The sequence below is a fragment of the Arvicanthis niloticus genome, chromosome 12 (assembly GCF_011762505.2).
Source record: "Arvicanthis niloticus isolate mArvNil1 chromosome 12, mArvNil1.pat.X, whole genome shotgun sequence".
Classification (NCBI taxonomy): Eukaryota; Metazoa; Chordata; class Mammalia; order Rodentia; family Muridae; genus Arvicanthis; species Arvicanthis niloticus.
The window spans coordinates 20,650,011-20,670,044 of NC_047669.1; the positions used below are offsets into that span (position 1 = coordinate 20,650,011).

A 20,034-nucleotide genomic window follows, 5' to 3' on the forward strand; every position below is an offset into this window, starting at 1 on the left:
TGCCACAGGATGGTGTGAGAGCGGGGATTAATGGCTGGGGAAACTGAACAACTGACTCGAGGCAACTTCTTGTTTCCTTTCTTGTCTTCTGCTTTAAACCAGTGTGTACACGTACATGTGGTCATGAGCACGCCCTTGTTTGCCTGTGTGTGTGGAGGCCAGAGGTCAGCTCTGAGAGACTTCCTTGATTATTCTCCGACGACGCATTTCTGACACAGGGTCTCTCACTGAACGAACTGGGAGCCCACTGATTCAGCTGGGCAGGGCAGCCAGCCCCCTAGGGATCTTGTCTGTCACCTCAGCTCTGGGATTACTGTTGGCATGAATGCCACTGTGTCCATCTTTTTACACGGATGCTGGCGGGGTGGGGTGGGGGTGGGTGGGGAGAGCACACAGAAGGTGGTGATGACCACAGGACTCAGGAAATGTTTTTCCTGTCGCTGAACTCTGCTCTTCCAACAGGAAGGATGCTCATTTAGCTTATGTCCACTCTAAGGCGGCAAGAGGAATCCACAAATGCGCAGGCTCCCAAGGTGCTGTTGAAAATGCTACTTCTACCCTGGTTAGAAATACCTCCCCTAGTCTCCTTTTTGCAAGGGTCTGGCCTTGCCTCCGTTTAGAACCCTTCACTATGATGCTGTCCTCATTAGCTCCCTAAGTCACATAGCCGGCAGCTGAAAGAGGGCAGAGCCTGCAGGGGTCAGGGAATCTTTTTCACTCCGATGGATTGGCCGTTGCCAAGAGGGCTACAGAGCTTTAGTAAAGAAGTTAAAATGCATGTAGTTTAATTCGATGGAAGAACTGGGCTGAGAAATCCGATCCAGGGAGATAAAGACCCAAGTCTGGCAACTGGTTCAGAGTTTTCAACCTCGGTGAGTGATTCAGGCAGGTGGAAATGTGGGGTTGAGGATCTGTGAAAACCCAGGAATGAGCTCCCAGCTTTTCAGAGGCCATATGGGAACCTCCTGGCAGCAGCTATGACTCCGAAGGGAAATCTAGCCCAGGCCAGAGAAGATGTCAGTTTCTTAGAGACAGGCCCTGGCTAGAGGCAGATGCTGGGCCTGGGTACTCAGGCCCCAGCTTTGGACTAGAGTGTCACTTGTAGACATGGGGGTGGTCATGGGACCGAAGAAGCTGGCAGGCAGCCATGTGGCTCTAAGCCCAGAAGAGCTGTTCTCAAGAGACCTCAGTGTTTCATTTTTATCCTCATTTGGAATTTTTTTTTGCATGTAAATTTCTTTCACACATAATGTCCCCATTCACTCCCTTCCCCCCAAGGGTGCAAGAAAAAGCTGAACTACAGGCATTCATTTTAAAAATAGTTCTCCATGTGGTGTGGTGACAGATAGAGAGATGGCCAGGCAGAGAGGGGATGCAGGGACTTGTGCCTGTCTTGCTGTGGCTGGTGGTATGGCTTTCAGTGCTGGGGGTGGGAATATCCACAAGCATTGGTTGACAGGGGAAGCAAGGGCTATGCCAACAACCTTCCTTAATGTAAGTGGCTGGTTAAATCTGAGGATCCAGTGTGCTGTGATCTCCTCAACTGCTTTCAAGGACAGCCTATGTCTTCTTAGAGTACTGTGGAGACTCAAATATATACCCGGATAGAATGCATCTGTTGTAAAGACCCAGCAAACTGCCCCTTGAAGGAATGTGGTCCCCAACTGAGAGAAGGTAGTGGGTGCCTTGGTGACATCATTCTCATGGAGGCAGATGAGTCCATTTACAAGTGTACTGTAGGATGGACATGCAGCTATCAGGTCAAGGGTCAGCAGGGCAGGACTTTCACATTTAGAGTCTAGGCATGGAGCATGGGTACATAGTGCCAGGTTTTGGGGTCCCAGGAACAGAGGTTGAGGATAGAGAGGACTAGAGGGGGCTCCTGCTCAGCTCAGTGAGAGCACAGAATGCACTTCCAGAAGACAAGAGTGAAGCTGGGGAGCTTTGGGAATAGGTTCCAAACCATCACCTCAGCAGCGAGAGGCCTTTCGGAGGGAGCGCAGCCATCTGGGTTCCACCTGGTCTTCAGCATGTACTACCAGCCATTTTTGTCTACCACTTCTGCTGCAATAAAGTTCCATTTTCATGGAACAACTCCATGTTCAAGATTCCACGTGCTTTGTGTCTCTGAAGTCACTAAGCCAACATCGGAGATGACCACCAGGATAGTGACAGGTTCAGGGGAGCTCATGGACCCTTGGGAAGGTCATCATGGAATGAATGCCAGGGTTGTCGGGACAACTGCACTAGACACCCTGGAGCAAGGGGCAGATCCACACATCCCCCTCGAGCGTTCAGGCTAACTGAACTTTCTGCCTACAGGAAGCTTTGAGTCTCATATGTAATCATATGTAAACCTTTATCATGTGTAAAAACCTTCTGTTCATGTAGCAACACACATTGGGGCTTTCTTCTGCCATCAAGAACACCCTGAGGTCTTTGCTTGGGTAGCGGTAGCATCTCTCAGGGACTCATCTCACTCAGTTCACCAAGAGGTTACCCAGCTTTAAATATGAAGAACCTTAGAACTGGGTTTACTTCAAAGCAGGGCTAAGGTAGGTGTGTGTGTGCTCTTCTTATCTAAGTATAGAATGAAACATCTGACTAGACCAGTTAATTTTCTCAGTGGATGACAACTGGCACATCACCTCTTTTCTGACAGTGTGGGAATCACACTCTTCTCTCCCTACCATGTTAGAGCTAGACAAAGTCACAGATACATGGCTCCTACCCCCCTCACCCCCACCCCCACCCCTGTATGGTTTTCCTCTACTTGCAGCTGACTCCTTCAGTCAGCGACATCTAGACACGGTGATAAGGTACCATGGGTGTCTACAATAACAGATGTGGGACAGATGTTGACAGGTGTGGGACGCATGCCTGTCGGTGCCTGTCTTATGAAATGCAAGGAAAGCAGAGTCAGGAATCTCCCTGCCTCCCCCACCTCTAACATGCATTTAGGCTGTGAATGCCCCACCGCTTCCTTCCACAGCAGAGTGCTCTACTGACCCACACCTGCCAGACTCGGCTCTGTGGCGGGACCCACACCCACAGGGAACTGCTTTATTAGGGCAGAACTCCCGTTTTCAACCCTTAGCCTCCTGGCTCAGGCCAATTCAGGTGGCTTCTTCCACAGCTGGCTTTCCTCTTCTTAGGCCACATGGTCTCTTGGTTTTGTTTTTGTTTTTGTTTTTTTTTTTTAATATGGTGGTGAACTTCTTAGAGATTATGCCAAATAATTGATGATGATGATGATACCTCACAAGGGCTACATATAAGAGAGGGCTTAGGGAAAACCTACTAGTGTTATGTCAGACAGACAAGTGGTCAAACTGTCGTCTACGTATTTATGTTTGTGGCCATAGATCATTGCTACTCTTGGATCTCTCTCTCTCTCTCTCTCTCTCTCTCTCTCTCTCTCTCTCTCTCTCTTTCTGAGACAATCTCTCTCTCTTTCTCTTTTTCTGAGACAATCTTTCTCTCTTTTTCTTTCTGAGACAATCTCTCTCTCTCTCTCTCTCTCTCTCTCTCTCTCTCTCTCTCTCTCTCTCTGGAGTGTGTGTGTGTGTGTGTGTGTGTGTGTGTGTATAGCCCTGGATGTCCTGGAACTAGTTTTGTAGACCAGGCTGGCCCTGAGCTCAGAGATCCACCTGCCTGTGCCTCCCGAGTGCTGGGATTGAAGGTGTGCGTCACCAGTGCCTGATAGAGAAGCGTCCTTTCTGCATAGGGCAGTGGCTAATGTATAGATCCACAAATGATCAAAGTGCTGAGGATGAGTGACTTCTGAGTGCTCAGCCATATGTGAGACATGAGCATGACGCGTATCCCCCGCCCCGCCCCCAGACACCGGGAACACCCTAGAAGAGGGGACAGAGAGAACGCAAGATCTGGAGGATGCAGAAAACTCAACATGGCTGTTGCAACATGAACTCACAACTGTGGCTATCTGCACAAGACTGAGCCTGACAAGATTACGTGAGGAAGAGGCGAGGGACACATAAGGCCCCGTCCCTAGCTGCCGAGCTATTGTCATTACTGGGGTGGGAGGGGGGGTTGTTCTTGTTTCTTCAGTGGTGTAGTCACTGATACGGTGCCTGTGCTTGAGTGAGGAACACCAATTAAATTCAGTGGGCATTTAAGAATAAAACAAACACTATGGAAGGAGGAAGGCTACCTGTTGGGAAGAATGGGGTTTGGAGGGAGTGGGGGAGGTAAGAGCAATAGAGGGGTGTGGATGTGATAAAAGTATATTCTATACATGCATGAAATAGTTAAAAATACATTTAAAAACTAAAGAAATTATTTTGCATTAGAGGAAATCTATAATTTTTAATATGCCGGTAAGGATGGGACACAGATTTGGAGAAAGATATTTCCAGTCTACCCTGAAAGTCAAGCTAGGTCATACTTGCTCTGATTCTCCAGGGTTTGTGGGTTTATGTGGTTGTAGACTTAGCAATGGATGTTCAACACGGCAGGGTACTACTCCAACTCCCGTATTCACGCAAACCTGCGGTGTGGGAAAGGTCTACCACATGTTCCTCACTGTCTCTAGACCAAGGTTCCAGGAGAGAGGCTGTTAGGTGGGCCTTTTCTTATGGCAGCCATAGCTACTGGCCCTGCCTGGGCCCTGGGAGTGGGTGAGAGAATGAATGCCCGAGTTAATCCTTTCTTGCTTTGTTTTTAACCAGCTACAGTTAACATAGTAACTAGGAACCAGGTCATCCAGAAAAACCATAGAGCATCAAAGGACTAGAGCCCGGAAGATCAAGAGGAAGAGAAAGGGGCACAGAAGAGGAGGAAAGAGTAGAGAAAACTATAAGGAGAACAAAACAAAACAAAACAAAACAAAACAAAACAAAACCCAACCACAGGGTGGCTCTTTTTCTTCCGCTGTGAGCCAACTATCAATTACAGCTGTTTTCTATGAAAAAAAAATGTATTCTATGTTTCAAATAATTTAGTTGGGTATTTTCTACATAAAGACGAACCTTCCGAGGAAGAAAATAATTAAGAACGCATTCAACAGAAAAGCACAAGGTTTTGCTTTAAAAAAACGATACCAAAGCAGAGTTTCCTAGCCAAATAGAGGTGAATCTAGGTTTGGTTTTGTTTTGCTTTTGCTTTAGTCTGGACGGGACACTCTGAGATCGCCTGGCGTTACAGAAGCGCGAGCCACCCTGGATTCTAGCAAGGTCACTGTTAGAGAACACACCGGGAAAATTCAATCAGCGTAAGAAATAGGACAACATAGCTGCTTCTACCTCCATACTAGTATTAGGGTCAAGATCATCACACTCTGACTCCTCGGAACTGTTCGTCTCCTTGGTTGGCAGCATGAAGAAGGGGAAGAAAAAGAACACAGTTAGCACACAGGAGTCTGGCTAGTGGGGCGCATCAGAGAAGCATGTACATGGAAAACCAGGCAGAGAAAGGACCAGGTGCTTTTCAGGGAGGGCGTGGGACATCATGGCAGCAGCATGCTCTCTCGGGGGACTGTGGACACCTGTTTATCACACCAGGAAGAGCAATGGAGGTGACCGGATGCAGCATGAGTGCCGGAATTAAACTGTCCACTCCGGCGAGGCTGGGCTTCCCGATTTCTTTTCCCCAAAAGGATCTTGAATAGGTCTTGGTTGCTCTTTGCTTGGGAAGGCAAAGTGCCCAAGAGATAATAAATGTGTGATTTTCACTGTCCTGAGGCAAAGCATCGCAGCAGGGTCACCTAACAAGGTGGGTCACCACATTGTTTCTAGATGGGAAAAATGGAGGGTCTGCCAAGCTCACGTTGATAGTTCAAAGTAACAGATAATTTAAAAACCAACCAGGGCTTCACCAAAGTGTCTCCCTATTTCCCCCCCCCCCCCCCCCCCCGTGCACAGCGGGAACATAAGGAAATTGCTTACAAGTAATGTCTGGGGAAAAGAAACTTTACTAAGGACATGATGGACTTTAAGCGCCAAACCTCTGCCTTCATGAGATCAGGGGTTTGGAGTGCACTCCCTTTAACCTGAATGTGCTCCCAAACCTAGGCTACTGAGTGGGTATCTTTGAGAAGTTTAATATGAACCAAGCGTCTTGCATTTCTAAGAATGCTGCAGATAATTTTGCTGTAAAACATCTGCTTCATCATAAAAGAAAAGGAAAAGAGAGGTACTTACTTGAATTGAAGGTGCCAGGAGAAATAAAAAATAAAAAACAGATTGATCTTGCATGCAGAATCCTGCTAAACTACTCCCCCTTTGGTCCCCACACTGGGCAGTGAATAAGTAGCCGGTCCCCACCCACCCAAGTTGCCTGTGAGGATGCTTCAGGAGGTGAACAGATGACAGGGACCCAGTTCCAAACACCTTACTCACTTTAACAGAGACTTTGTTGCCCAGAATATCCTTGGGTTTACGGGGCCCTGTGGCTTCATTTTTACCCGTGTTCTCCACGTCTGCCCGTTTTCTCATGCGTAGAGTGTGCCATGAGCATGACTTCCTGTTATACCAAAAAATGCACCAATCAAAAAGGCAGGATGGAGCAGAGTGAGGTGGTGGTTGGGCTCACCACAGTTGCGTATCAGAGATGCTCCAGTAAAGCACCTGCCAGCTTCAGAGCCCCAGACCTACATACCAGCTCCTGCGGTGGCTAGGGCTGACCTCACCTCTAACTGGAAGTGAGGATAAACTTTGACCCTTCCTGAAAGTATGCTAGGTGAAGTACAGCATCTGGAAAAAATGGGTGCCAGGTCACTAGACCCAGGAAGGTTTTCTTTGAGCATCTGATGAAGCCTCCTAGGACTGAGGTGGCATTTTGACAAGGGCATGATGGATGGAATGAGTACAGAATAGGAAAGACAAAGGAAATACATTTTATTCTGTGCAAACAGGCCACTGGCACATTCTATTATTCCTCATATATTAACTGGGCACTCTCAAGCGCTGGGGGACTGCCACAGTTTCTGAGGAAGTTGCCTTGGTAAGTGGAGGCGTATACCCCACACATATCTGGATACTTCAGGACAAGGTTTCTGTGCGTGTCCTCCACATCACTCGGTGTTTGTGACTATAGAGCCCAGTCACTAAAGGGTTCCGAATTCCCTGCTGGAACATGGCCCGGTGTGTGCTCCTAGGGAAGCGACAGCGGCAATGTTCTTTCACACAATCTATCACACTTGGGGGCTGGGTTCTACTTCACAGCTACAGAAGACAGGCTCTGTCACAGTCAAGGGCAGTAAAAACCACGACCTAACCAGCACCAGGGACCTGAGCAGCATCGGTGTTTCATTGCCACAGGATTTGCATGAGTTAGTTCTTGTCTGGAGTGAGGCCTGTAATCCCTTCTGTGTTTCCTGATTAAATATTCGGCTCAGCAGATTCGGCTCCATGAAAAGAACCATGAAGGAAGAGGTAGGTGAGATTTGGGAAGAAAATACTTCAAATGCCTCTCTTCCACAGCACTCCAGTGCCACCAGGAGTCGAAGTAACCCAAGGTTACTAATGTTCTAGAAACATTTCTTACCTAGCATATACAGCCTCAACAATTAACCTGAAGAGGAAAAGCCAACCGCAGTCGTGGCCTGGCATGTTCTGGGAAGTGGGATCCTTCCAAAGGCCAAAGATTGTGTCAGAGCCCCTGACCAGAAGCCCCTCAGGACCTCCCAGAACACCATCTTCTCTACCCCAGTGAGAATCAGACAAGGAAGACGCCCCTGGATCATATGACACTGCCAACTGCAGACTTTTGTCTCTTGTCTTTTATTCCCATATCCACGTCCCTGGCTCCCTGCTGAAAAGAATCCCAAGGTAGAAGGTATAATGTGTATATATGTGTACATGTGGGGTGTACGCCTGTTTACTGTCAACTTCTGGGCTCCCCAGTGTGGTTGGTGAGAAATGTTAAAAAAAAATAGCACAGGAGGAAGATTGGAGGAGCACAGAGGCAGGAGAGGCTCGATTTCAAATTCTTCTTCCCAGAAGAACACGTCACCACGGTTTGGGGAGCTTCGATCTCTTGGCCACAAGCCCAGCGACTGATGTGGACACAGTTTCAGTGACATTTATCCTGTAGGCATCCCTGTAGTCACATCAGGCCCAGGGAAAGGGGGAGTGAGTGGCCTTTGTTGATTAACACGAGCACTGCATTTAGTCAGTGGCTCACCTCCAGTGCCACCAACCCTTGTGAAACTGTGGCTTGCATGGAACCCAAGGAGTTAGTGGCTGTATCTATCTGTTCTCTTTACCCCTCCCCCCTGAGATCAAAACACCAAAGGTGGAGGCTGGGAAGGCAGGCTCAGTGTCTGGGTGACGAGGGCACTGCCTATTAAGAGCTACCTCTGTGAGGTTTGGTTACATCGGGGCTCTGTGGCCTTTCCATCTGAGGTTTCTGAAATAAGCATCTCTAGACTAGGACAAGCAGGGCCTATTTCACTGTGGGGCCACTTCTGATTTCTGTGGTCAGCAGGAGAGGCCAGGTGGCATTAGTACCTTCTACTCCCTGACAGAAAAGGACCAAAGTAGGGCATTTCTGCTGGTGTCGCTGCTCCGTCACCTCATGGCAGTGCCTGGGACCCTCCCACGGGTGACCGTAAAGCATGGGAGCTGTGAAGCTGTGAGCAGAGCAGGCTGGCACTGCCCTATGCTGGTCACCCATAGACGTCAGCACTTGAAGGATACCTGGGTCCAAGGAACCCTCTGGGTAGCACCAACTCTCTGTCATTTCACTTTGCTAAAGTCAGAAAATCCAGAGGGGATGTTTAGAGGAAAGGGCGGGGTCCAAGGTTTAGCAACAAAGGCACTTTTGATACAGGAAAAAAGAAAAACAAAACAAACCCTGCCAATGCAGCCAACCAACCCATAAACTATAGAAAAGAAAGAATTTCACACTCAAAGTCTGAGAATAATGAGATGAGGGGTGGAGGGTCAACTAACCTTTAACCTCATTAAAACATGCTCATGGTGAAAATTTATTTTACATATTTAAAATAGTACATTTAAAATTATTAGTTACATTACAGGTACAATGATAAACATTGCGGCTCCTCATATTGCACAACCTGACTTCATCCATAAGGGTTTCTTTAAATAGTGCAAAATGCTTTATACAGGAATGTGTTCAGAAGGGTTTTTTGCAATCAAAATAAGGAAAGGAAATATCTTACAAATTACCATGAACATATATTAAAGTGACAGGGAGGAGAGAAATAAAAATAAAAAGTTAAAAAGTTACAATCTGTACAGAGGAATTGCCATGGACAACCAAAAAAAAAAAAAAAAAAAAAAAAAAAAATCCCCTCTCTTTTGGGAGAAGCAGCAGGCTCTGACCTATCCAGGCCTGGCATTTGTGCTAAGGTCATTTCTAGGTGCCAATCAAAAAAAATATATATATATATATATCAGTAACTTCATACAATATAAATAGAAGTCCAGTCCAGTGAGTCCCGTGGTGGGCCAAATGTAGCAACGGAAGACATGCCTTTTGTCCCCTAGGGTTTCAGTAGGGTTCTTTTCTTAATGAGTGGGGGGAAAAAGAAGGGGAAAGATGAACAGAAAATTATAAACAAAAGGGAAATAAAATCCACCATCACCACCACCACCACGACCCCAGAGCGATCTAGCCTGGATATCCCGAGCTGCAGGCGGGCGGCTCTACACCCTCATCCCCCTGGCATCACCAGGAACAAGTGGCAGCCATTCCCTACAGGGTTTGCATCTTGTGTTTTTTTGGTTTTGACTTTTTTTCTTTAACCCACAGACTCCTCTCCCAGAAGCCATGGAAGCACTTACTTGATGCTCCCGTCACTACTTTCGGTCGATGCTGTGGCTTTGGTGAGGGGTGCCAGGATGCTGCCTGGGACCCAGCCCTCTGCTGCTGGGGAATGGTCGCTGGCAGGCTGGTACACCAGACACATGTTCTGCTGGTTGACGGCGAGGACCTGGACCACCTCACCTTGGCTCACACAAATTTCGTTCTCCTTCAGTGCATAGTAATCTTTGATTACAGCCATGGATGAGGTTCCATTGCAGCCTCCCAGGTCATTCTGCTGGGAGAGAAGGGCGGAAGGCACACAAACACAAGGAGGGTGCTTCGCACAAGCTTGCTCAGTATCCTAGTGCATGGCCAGAGGCCAGACGGCTCACTGGCAAGATGAAGGGCAAGTGGAAAAGCAGAGCACTCCTGAGTGAGGACATTTTCGTACACATGCTCTGAAAGCACATTTTATATCAGTACGGTATTATAACTGAAGTATATAACCAAGTGTTATAATGGCTTCAGATGGTGTCCGGAGAAAGCTACGGACACACCTTCAACTGGAAGCTTCTTTCTAGCATGCAGCCCTCCTGATGGCATCCTCTTGCTGATGGCAGGAAGCACCTGTTATCAGCTCAGGGGCATGTAAGCACTTGGGCAGATTGAGGTCAGGATGAATGTTAGGTCAGGGGTCACAATCCTCCTCTATGGGAAGAACACAGACCCTTTAATGCTACATCTCTTCCCTGCCCCCTATTTTAGACCTCACTTGACATGTAAGCCAGGACCTTGAACTCATGACCCTTGAACCTCAGTCTCCCCAAGTGCTGGAATTCACAGGCATGCACCTCCATGCCCAGCTTGTTTCTTTAGCCTTTTAAGAAGCATCACTTGCCTGTGCTCCTCATCCTGACCCTCTCTGACACAGGAGTAAGAATGGTACTATGTCTGATGCACAGGTAAGGCCCTGGGCTACCCTGTGAAACAGACATCCTGAGGTCTCCCCACCACTGCACTTATTCATACAGGAAGCGCTGCCCATGTGACCTCTTCATGTGACCTCTTCATGCGAGTCATACCAGGGCAGCTGCGTCTACACAGACCTGTAACTCCCCGGGAGGCCAGGCTGCCTCCTAGGGCATGGTGAGAGCCAGAAAATCTTCCATATGGCTGACAAAATGCCAAAGTGACTTCAACTGATTCACACGGGCAGGGTTTTTCTAGGGTAGAAAATTATTTCAGGTGGTACGGTGAGAAAGGCGGGCGGGACAGGTACTATATAGTACAGGACTGAACTTACACATTAACCATTCATTTGAACAAAATCTGCATAAACTAATGATTTGGGAAAAGAATTACATCTATAACACTGGACCACGTGTGTAAGAAATGCAGGTGTCCCAATTCCCAGACCCAATGAGTTCTGGAGACTAGGTCTGCTGGGCAAATCCGCCAGGTTTTAAAAGCGAGACTCACAGTTTGGAGTGGAAAGCAAACCGCCTGGATCCTAACCTAGCTAGCACTTTCCCAGTTTTCTCCCATTCCCACTGTGGTTTAGGATGAGATGAAGCCTGTTGTGCAGACTAGACCTATGGCACACTGTATCCCTGTGGTGTTTGAAGTGTGGAGTATGAGTCCAGCATCCACACATGCTCAGTGGTCAGCTTTCCCTTTCTATATCAGCCAATGGAGGGTGAGCTCCCTTCTGTAGGTCTGGTACATGTCATTGTTAGATGGGGCTGGCTCTTTCTAATATAGCAAACAGGGGCTGTGGTTTAAAGCACATTTTCTCCGTTGCCATGAGAACGCTCTCACGTTTAGACGCTAACAGCCCTTGGACACACAGTGCCTCAGAGGACACAGAGGAAACTGGTTTCAGTTAATGACAAGGGAAGAAAGAAAAATAAGTAAGACTCAATTATATTTAATGGATTGTTTCTGCTAAGATAATCGACAGAAGAAGCCGTTCCTAAGGATGACTTCAGGTCTTTGATAAGGGCACGCACAAGCTGCCACTTACCTTGCTAGCATCAAACTTGTCCCCGGGCTGGTGGTAGTCAAACCCTGGACTGCCATTGGAGGTAGATATCTTCAGGGGTGGCAGAGGTGGGTTGTAGCTGGAGCCCTTGGGGGGCTTCTCTGAGCCCACTGGGCCAGAAGAGTAGGGCCTGGGGCTGGCTTGTGGAACCCTAGGGGGCTGGGACCGGATCACCGCTGTGTTCCTTTCCTTCCGCTGATACTCAATGGGTGACTGTAGTGCTGCAGACAAGAAGAGTGAGTTACTCTACCTTCAGGGATCCTGCAGTGATGCAGAGGCCTGCTGGGTACCAGCGTTTATGCTAGGGTGTGCACGTGTGTGTTTAAAGAGCTTCAGAAGGCAACTGGCTGCCACTCTGACATTTAAAACTGCCAGAAGAAAGTATGTGTGAAGCATTGGGAATAGTTAGCACTCAGAAGACCTGTGTGTAGGGTCACAGGTCTCCATGGAAGGGGAGGGACTTAACAGGAAAGGGAGATGGGGGCATGGTACCTAGAAGGCTCAGCGCAGCTGGATGTCAGTCCGAAGACGAGAAGTGGTAGCATTAACTAACCGGAAACGTTTTAGAGTCAGAGTCTATCACTGGGGCGTATTTGAGGAACACAAACCTTGTAGCAGTTAGTTAGCAGATTTGAAAGGAACAGGCAGAAGCCTCCCCATCTAATTCAAAAGCCACTTAGAGGCTCAGAGGGTGGGGGGGGGGGGAGAGAAGATGCCAGCTGGAAGAATCATGTGAGTATGGATCAAGCAGGCAAATGGCAGTGTGGGCAACTCAGAGGATGAAGAAGGCTGGCTTGGAGGGAAAGATGTGAGCTCTGCTCTGCTTTCCTGAGTTTAGGATTCACAAAGGTTTGAGCACTAAAGAGGTATAGCCAGGAAAAGCCACCATGGCAGACTGCTGTATAAAGGACTCTCAGGGCAAGCACAATTAGGCTACTTTTTCCACCGGTGTTTTTGCCACAAGAACAATTTCAGTAGATTTTAGCTGCTGCAGCCCAGCATACAGTGATGGGTACAGTATGCATCTCAACAGACTCGACAGGGGCCACACACCCCATTCTAATCAGGTCTCAAGGGAAGACTGGAGGAGGTGCCTGCACAAGTGTCTGTAAGAAGCCTGGTCCTGTTCTATCATTGCATTGTCTTCTCCCATGTGTATATAGCGGGGCTGCTTGAGTGCAGCCCCTGAGGCTTCTGGGGAGAATTCTGTAGGCATTAAACATTTAGGTAATGATCACCCAGTTCAGTGATAGCTCCATCACTCACTATAATTAGGAGAAAGGTCTTTTGGGACCATGTAAAAGCTGCTCCATTGAGTGTGCTAAAAGCAGTGCGGCTCCAAGTTTAAGCACATCATAGAATACATTAGTGCTTTCTTGCTCAGTAAGCCTTATAAACAGAGTTGCAAACTGTACCCATGACGTGGAATTGGGGTACTACATGGTTATGTGCATTGACTACCCTAAAGTGCTGGAAAATACTGTTTTCTTCAATAAGCTATGAAGAAGGCTAGGCCTGTATTCTCTCACTAGCCTTAACTGGAATACCCCAGTCTTGGGATCAGGAAGCCTCTGTTTCTCTCACTCAGTCCTGCCTCAACCCCCTGACTGCTGCAATCACAGACATGCACCGCCATGCCAAGCTCAAAACTTGGGCATTTCTAACAGTGAGGTTTTGCCTTTTGGGTTCAGCATTTTGCCTGCATGTATACCTGCAGGCCAGAAGAGGGCACCAGATCTCACTACAGGTGGTTATGAGCCACCATGTGGTTGCTGGGAATTGAACTCAGGACCTCTGGAAGAGTGGTCAGTGCTTTTAACCTCTGAGCCATCCCTACATTCCCTTATGTCTGATCATCTGTCTGGCCACTCCACTCCCATGCCTCCTTCCTTCCTTCTTTCCATTTTTTCTTTCTTTTTTTCTTTCCTTTTCTTTTTTCTTTCTCTCTCTCTCTCTTTTTTTTTTCTTTCTCTTTGCTTTGTCTGTTTGGGAGCACAGGACAAACATCTGCTCTGCTGCCTGTGACTGTATGGGAGAACCAGTGAACCAGCTCTCAAGTCACAGCTTTGGGTTCAGAAACCTTCTCCCCCCCCTGCCCCCCCCCCCTTTTTTTTGATTTTTCGAGACAGGGTTTCTCTGTGTAGCTCTGACTGTCTTGGAACTCACTCTGTAGACCAGGCTGGCCTAGAACCTAGAGATCTGCCTGCCTCTGTCTCCCAAACGCCTTTCAGCCCAGACCCTCTTCTAACATCTACTGCTTTTGCTTCAGATGAGTTTCTTAATGCCCTCAAGTCTGTTTTTCCTCACATGAAAAATAAGTAGGCTGCAGCCATGTCGTGTTATGTGGGGATTAACTGTGAAGAAACAGACAAAATGCTTAGTTTAACTCCTGATGAGAGGAGGGGTGAATATCTGAGAACCTCTATTGCTAATTTGTTTATTTCTGGTTTCAACTTACTATTTTTTATTTTACTTTAGTTCTGAAGTGATCAGCTTTTTAAAAACCCTCATTCCCACTTTAGTCCACGAGAAATTCTTCCTAGAATGTAACTTAAGTGATTCTATTTTACACACACACACACGCACACGCACACGCACACACTTCTGTATTAAATCACACCAACACAAGCTGTGTTTATTCAAAGCTGTATATTCAGAAACTGTAAGCTATCTGGCTTTCAGTTCTAACCTGTGTTATTTAATTGTCAGTGCTTTAAAACAAAAGGGAACCTTGGGAGCTCGTAGTGTCTCCTGACAACCTTTTCCAGTTGGGAACATGACCCCTAAATACTCCCTGGAAGTTTGAAACAGCATTGAACTTCCATGTTCTCTCTTTAAAACTCATGGAATCTTGAGCCAGGCCGTGGTGGACAGCCGGGTCTACACAGAGAAATCCTGCCTTGAAAAACAAAACACCCCTCCCCCAAATAAAATAACAACAACAACAAAGCCATGGGATCCTGTTTACAGTAGCTTTCTCCTTTAATACCCAGAAAACTTATTTTTTTAACTTTTTTTTTTTAAAGGTACAGGGCTTGAACTTGAGACCCCATGAGTACATGCTAAGCAAGGACTCAAACACTGAGCAAGTCCCTCGTCCTAACCTTTTGTATTAAGATGACAACACCGAGTTCCATTCCTTACCTCGGAGAAAAGTGACAGGCAGGTAGGCCATGCTGTCCTGTGGAGCACTGCTTGCCCACCCATGTACTCCAGTATTCACAGAAAGATCTAGCTCCAGTTTCCTTTCTGAGCGAGGTACAGAGAATCATCTGTACCTCCCCAAGGTCCTCAGCTAGGATGGTGCCTCTTACCTTTCCCCAGAGCATTCAGCTTCACACTAGACACCTGGGGCATGCTCACATCATCTGAAAGAGTCTAGACACTGCACTGGCAAGAAGAGGAGAGAGACCTTACAAAGGTGGGCCCATGAGAGGATGTGCATATGTGCAAGAACACCTGGCCACGCGGTAACAATCTCAATAGAGGTAAGAAGTGTACACCAAGGTGGTCCGGTGTTATGTGCACACACATGCTTGAGCGTATGTGGAAACCAAGAAAGGCATAGGCCACAATCCTTGCCACTATACTGGTGAGACGAGATGGGGCACCTGGTGTCTGTAGGCACCCATGGGAGTGTATGTGTGGGGACAAGAGGTCGCCTGTACAGTGCAGATCTCACAGATAAGAGGTGACACTACTGAAAGTGATGTCCTCTGTGTGTGTGTGTGTGTGTGTGTGTGTGTGCTCGCTCGTGAGGCTACTCGTTCACTGCTGCTTCCATTTTTCCTTCAGCTTCAGGTTCCAGCTCAGTAGAGCCGTACTACCTTCTAGCTGTCACCCCCACTCACGTGCTCAGCTAAAGGTGAACAGATACCAGCAGGGACAAAAGTGAAACCCGAACGAGACAGCGATCCTACTTCTCCTCTTACAGAGGATGCCTGTAGGGCCCACACTGTCTGAGTGACCACCAGTCTGTTGTGGAGAGTTTAGATACTACTGAGTTGGGCTTAGCAATTGTTTCTCATCTGAAAGGGGCGAGGTCGGCTAGATGGGTAGCTTAGGCAGGCTCTCACCTGTTGGGAAAAGAGGAAGGATTTGAACTGCTTTACCAGACTCCTATTTATTTCCAGATAATCCTAGATCATACCAGCCATCAGCTATAAGCTGAGAAAACTGGAATCATAGAACCTAGGCTCCTATAATACAAGATGTGTCTGTCTTATACTTTTTCCCAAATTATTACCAGTTGACCATGGGATCACAAGGACATGCAGACACAAGAGCCTACAAAGTAGATGAAGTCAGAGACCATACAGAATGTGTTCAGGCCTCTTAAGTCTCCATGAACTTAGACCCAAGAATGCTCAGGGGCAGGGTCCCCTGAAACGGCCTTGCTAGAAGCAGGCTTATCACGTACCATTTAAGAAGTCCCTCTGTGTTTCTAGGACTTGGTTGATGTCCTGCACCCAGGCCTGCTGGATGTCTGAGTTGGCAGCCTGCAGAATGACCCTTTCTGAAGTCTCCCTGTTCATGAGTGCAAATTTGCAGGGGTCATCATCCACATTGTCTTCCAGGACCAGGTAATTCATCTGAAATAAAATACGTTTATCCCTTTTTCATACTTAAACCGACATGTCTACTACCATCCTTCAAAGGTTTTTTTTAAAATTAAACTTCATGTTTTTTCATTTGTATTTTTATGCATAACTGTTTTATCTGTATACCACATTGATGCTTGGTGCCCATGGAGGTCAGTAGAGGGCATCAGATCCCCTGGATCTGGAGTTACAGGTGGTTGTGAGCCGCCATGTGGGTGCTAGGAACCAAACCCAGGCCCTTTGAAAGAGCAGCCAGTGCTCTTAAGTGTTAAGAAATTTCTCTACCTTCTCTTTCAAAATTTATAATCTCAGGAGAGGTATCCAAATTTACTCTGTATTTAAGAGTAACGTCTCAAGTTCTATCTTTGGGTGAACGACACAGATGGGTGGTCATGCTGGAGACTGGCCCTGGGCCTCTCACTGCTTCTTATCATGATCACCAGTTAACTTCAGCCCCTTCGATGCCCCTCCTTGCCCCTTTGAATCCCCACTGCCCCTTGTCACCTTGATGCTCTTTTTGAACATGTAGCCTGGGGTGAGGGACCCCTTTCGGAGCAGTTCACTGAAGATGACGATCTGCTCAAAGAGAAACACACGCCTCTCTTTGGTCCGGGACTGCATGCCAGCATCCAGCTCAATCACATAGAACGTGTCCTGCTGCAGAAGCTTGCCCTGGGCGGTCAGGGTGCCCTGATGGAGACAAAGGTCAAGGGAGGGTCATAAAAAGATAGATTCAGCTCTCTTGGTTACATGTTTCCTACCTGTGGGGATGTAGACAATAGACCTGATATTCAAAGCCTTGGAACTCCAGCAAGACACTGAATTAGGACCCAATTACTCATCCGGGGACAGACTACGGACATTTCCCTATTCATAGAGGGCTGTTAGAAGGAAAGGGCTTACGTCATGGAATCAATAAGAATCAATGTCTGAAAATGCCAGAAGAAATCAGCTAAAACAGAATGACAGGACACATGTATAGTTCCACATGTAGCTTTGGCTGGCCTGAAACTTGCTAGGTAGATTAGGTTGGTCTTGAACTCTCAGAGACTCATCTGCCCCTGTCTCCTGAGTGATGGGATTAAGGGTGTGTATCGCTTTGCTATGTGCTCTCTCCTGTATGGTTTTTGTTTGTTTGTTTGTTTTTGTTTGTTTGTTTTGGTTAAGGACTACTTTATTGGTGGCAGTTAATACACATCAATAAATATTGGTCCCCAAAGAAGAGCTCAGTTACTCATCAAATTCCTGGTCCATCGAGCACTGACTGAAACTGAACCATGTGACAGCTGGGATGATGACGTCAGTTCTGCTTCTTGGGAAATGCAGCCATAGCTAACAGATAGATGGCATACACTGTTCCACCAACTGTCAGAGCCATTGTAGCTCTGTAGAGGAGGGCATCAAATGCCCCGCCTTTCAGATGAACTGGCATCCCATTATCCTCCTGAAACAGCTTTTGTTTCTCTGGAACTTTGTTTTCAAAATGCCTTTGTGAAGTGGTGCTGATGGTCCTCTGGGCAATCTGATGAAGGGCCAGCAGATTCCGCAACATCTTGGCTCAGTTGTTGCCCACCAACCACGACTACTGAATGCCAAAAATCGAAGACCTGTTTTTTGTTTTTTTAATTAAAGAAGACTCATGATGTTCAGAGCTGGAAGTAGCCTATCTTCCCTTGCAGCTTTGAGAATCCTGTCATTGTGGCCAAGGAGAGTGATACAAACAGGATCTCAAATAACTTGATTAAGTGGGTCCCTTTCACCTCCTATCATTTAAGACAGGGCTGCTCTGAAGTTTTAGTTTCTTGCTAAGACTGACAGATAAAGTCGGAATATATATATAGATATATATAAAAATAAGGGTATATATATCACTACACCCTTATTTTTTAAGATCAGAGATATTTCTCTGGATCCTGTGATCCTTCTTAAAATGATGCCAGCTATCAAACTATATACTACCTAGCTGGGATAGGAAAGCATATCTGGTTTGCCAGCTTTCTAGTCAGCTTCTCAGAGACATTTTAAAAGGGAATGCACCCATCTGGTGATCTTCACAGAACCTATCAGGAAGACTCATATTTATCATTTATTTATTTATTTATTTATTTATTTATTTAATTGTTTTGCAATACAAAGAATGACATCTGGGAGAAAGGTCAGAGGGTCTATGGAATATACTCTTTCTTAGGACAACTTCTGCCCTTTAGTGCAAATGTCAGCCATGCCCTGCATATGATGCCATATACCAAGCATTCCCTGGCACAGGGGTCATTTTTCCTTCATGTTACTGAGAAACACCCGCCCTTTGCTTGGATCATGGCTCCTGACTGCCAAGGTCAGCAGGAGAACAGGCTTATCTCTACCCTAGTCCAAAGTTAATATTAAGCCAGTGGCCAGCTAGCCAGAAAAGCTTTACACACTCTACTAACATTACACAAGAACTCGGGACGTGGGCAGCCAGGGCTAAAGGAAAAAAACCTACAAGATCTGAGAGGGAGACAACGGGAGTGAGGGGCCCAGAGAGGGAGGAGGCAGATGCTCACTGTCCTTCCCAATCAGCTGAAAGAATGCAGAACAGATTCTCTGTGGCTGGATGATGAAAATACAGATGATGGTGTGTGATTTACAAGAGAAAACTTCACACACACACACACACACACACACACACACACACACACACACACACAGAGACAGAGACAAAGACAGAGAGATAAAGATACACACACAGAGTCCCAGGTAGGTCAGACAACATAAACGGATGCCCACCCTCCCTCCCTTCAGCAGTCACTACCTGAAGGGACTCAGAAAGCTAGCTAGACTCCTATTCAGAAAACAGCAGGTCAAGGTTGAAGAGCAAGAGGCATCAGGGTACTTGACTTGCTTTCAATAGCCTTAGGCTTGGTATAAAGCCAGGAAAGAAAAGCATACAATCTCTCCAGGAAGACTAACAAGAAACTACCCAAGAATACTCAACTTATGCTAATATCTGACAGGTCTACCTAGAGAGCTGGAAACCCATGAAAACTGGCCACTTAGTTCCAATCATGTAAAAGCATGGGACCCAGGTAGGGGCAGGCAGGATGGACTAGAAGGGAGAGGAGGACAACCCAAACTGGGCTGTAGCATCTCTCATCCTCCATGATACCGCAGCCGGCCTTCCTTCTGCGCTTGAACTTGACAGAGCTGGGCTAGGCTACTGCTTTCCTAACTATCTCAACTTCCAGGCATCTCTTCTCTCCAAAGAAAGAATATTGAGACCTTAGACTTCAGGAATACTGGGAGGGAGTTAGACTCCAGGAATACTGGGAGGGAGTTAGACTTCAGGAATGCTGGGAGGGAGGGTTATGAAAGGGGAGGTTTGGACACAGACATAATCACTCATCGAGAGGTGATATGATCCAGAAATGCCACAGGGACATGAAGATGCCACAAACACACCAAGGAGCAGATCCTCCCTCACAGCTGCTCAGGCCTCAGACTGGTGAGCAGGAAGTTTTGTTGTTTAAGCCATCCAATGTGTAGTGTTCCACTATGGCCACTCTTCTGAACCAGTGTGTCCTCTGGACTTCTAGCTTTTTCCCTTAAGACTTGGTTCCCTTGCCCAGGACAGAAATGTGTGACGTTTTAGAGCTTTACACTTTCACTGACTTGAGATCCAAT

General features: G+C 47.0%; 1 protein-coding gene and 1 pseudogene across 25 annotated transcripts in view; both read right to left on the bottom strand.

Moving 5' to 3' along the window:
• The window catches only part of Kalrn (kalirin RhoGEF kinase), a 592,635-nt gene that overhangs the window by 32,932 nt on the left and 539,669 nt on the right, over positions 1 to 20,034 (bottom strand). For 12 of the 25 annotated variants that reach the window (XM_076942849.1, XM_076942848.1, XM_034515127.2 and 9 more), the window contains 6 exons: positions 16,879 to 17,064; positions 16,194 to 16,365; positions 11,756 to 11,994; positions 9,771 to 10,027; positions 6,360 to 6,483; positions 5,265 to 5,324 (listed from right to left, as the gene is read on the bottom strand). In XM_076942849.1, the coding sequence (XP_076798964.1) occupies positions 5,265 to 5,324; positions 6,360 to 6,483; positions 9,771 to 10,027; positions 11,756 to 11,994; positions 16,194 to 16,365; positions 16,879 to 17,064 (1,038 nt within the window). Of the gene's footprint in view, positions 1 to 5,264; positions 5,325 to 6,359; positions 6,484 to 8,937; positions 9,494 to 9,766; positions 10,028 to 11,755; positions 11,995 to 16,193; positions 16,366 to 16,878; positions 17,065 to 20,034 lie in introns of those variants that run through there. The other 13 variants (XM_076942866.1, XM_076942867.1, XM_076942847.1 and 10 more) reach the window with 5 other exon arrangements.
• LOC117717772 (cytochrome c oxidase subunit 7A2, mitochondrial pseudogene) lies at positions 17,533 to 17,994 on the bottom strand (annotated as a pseudogene).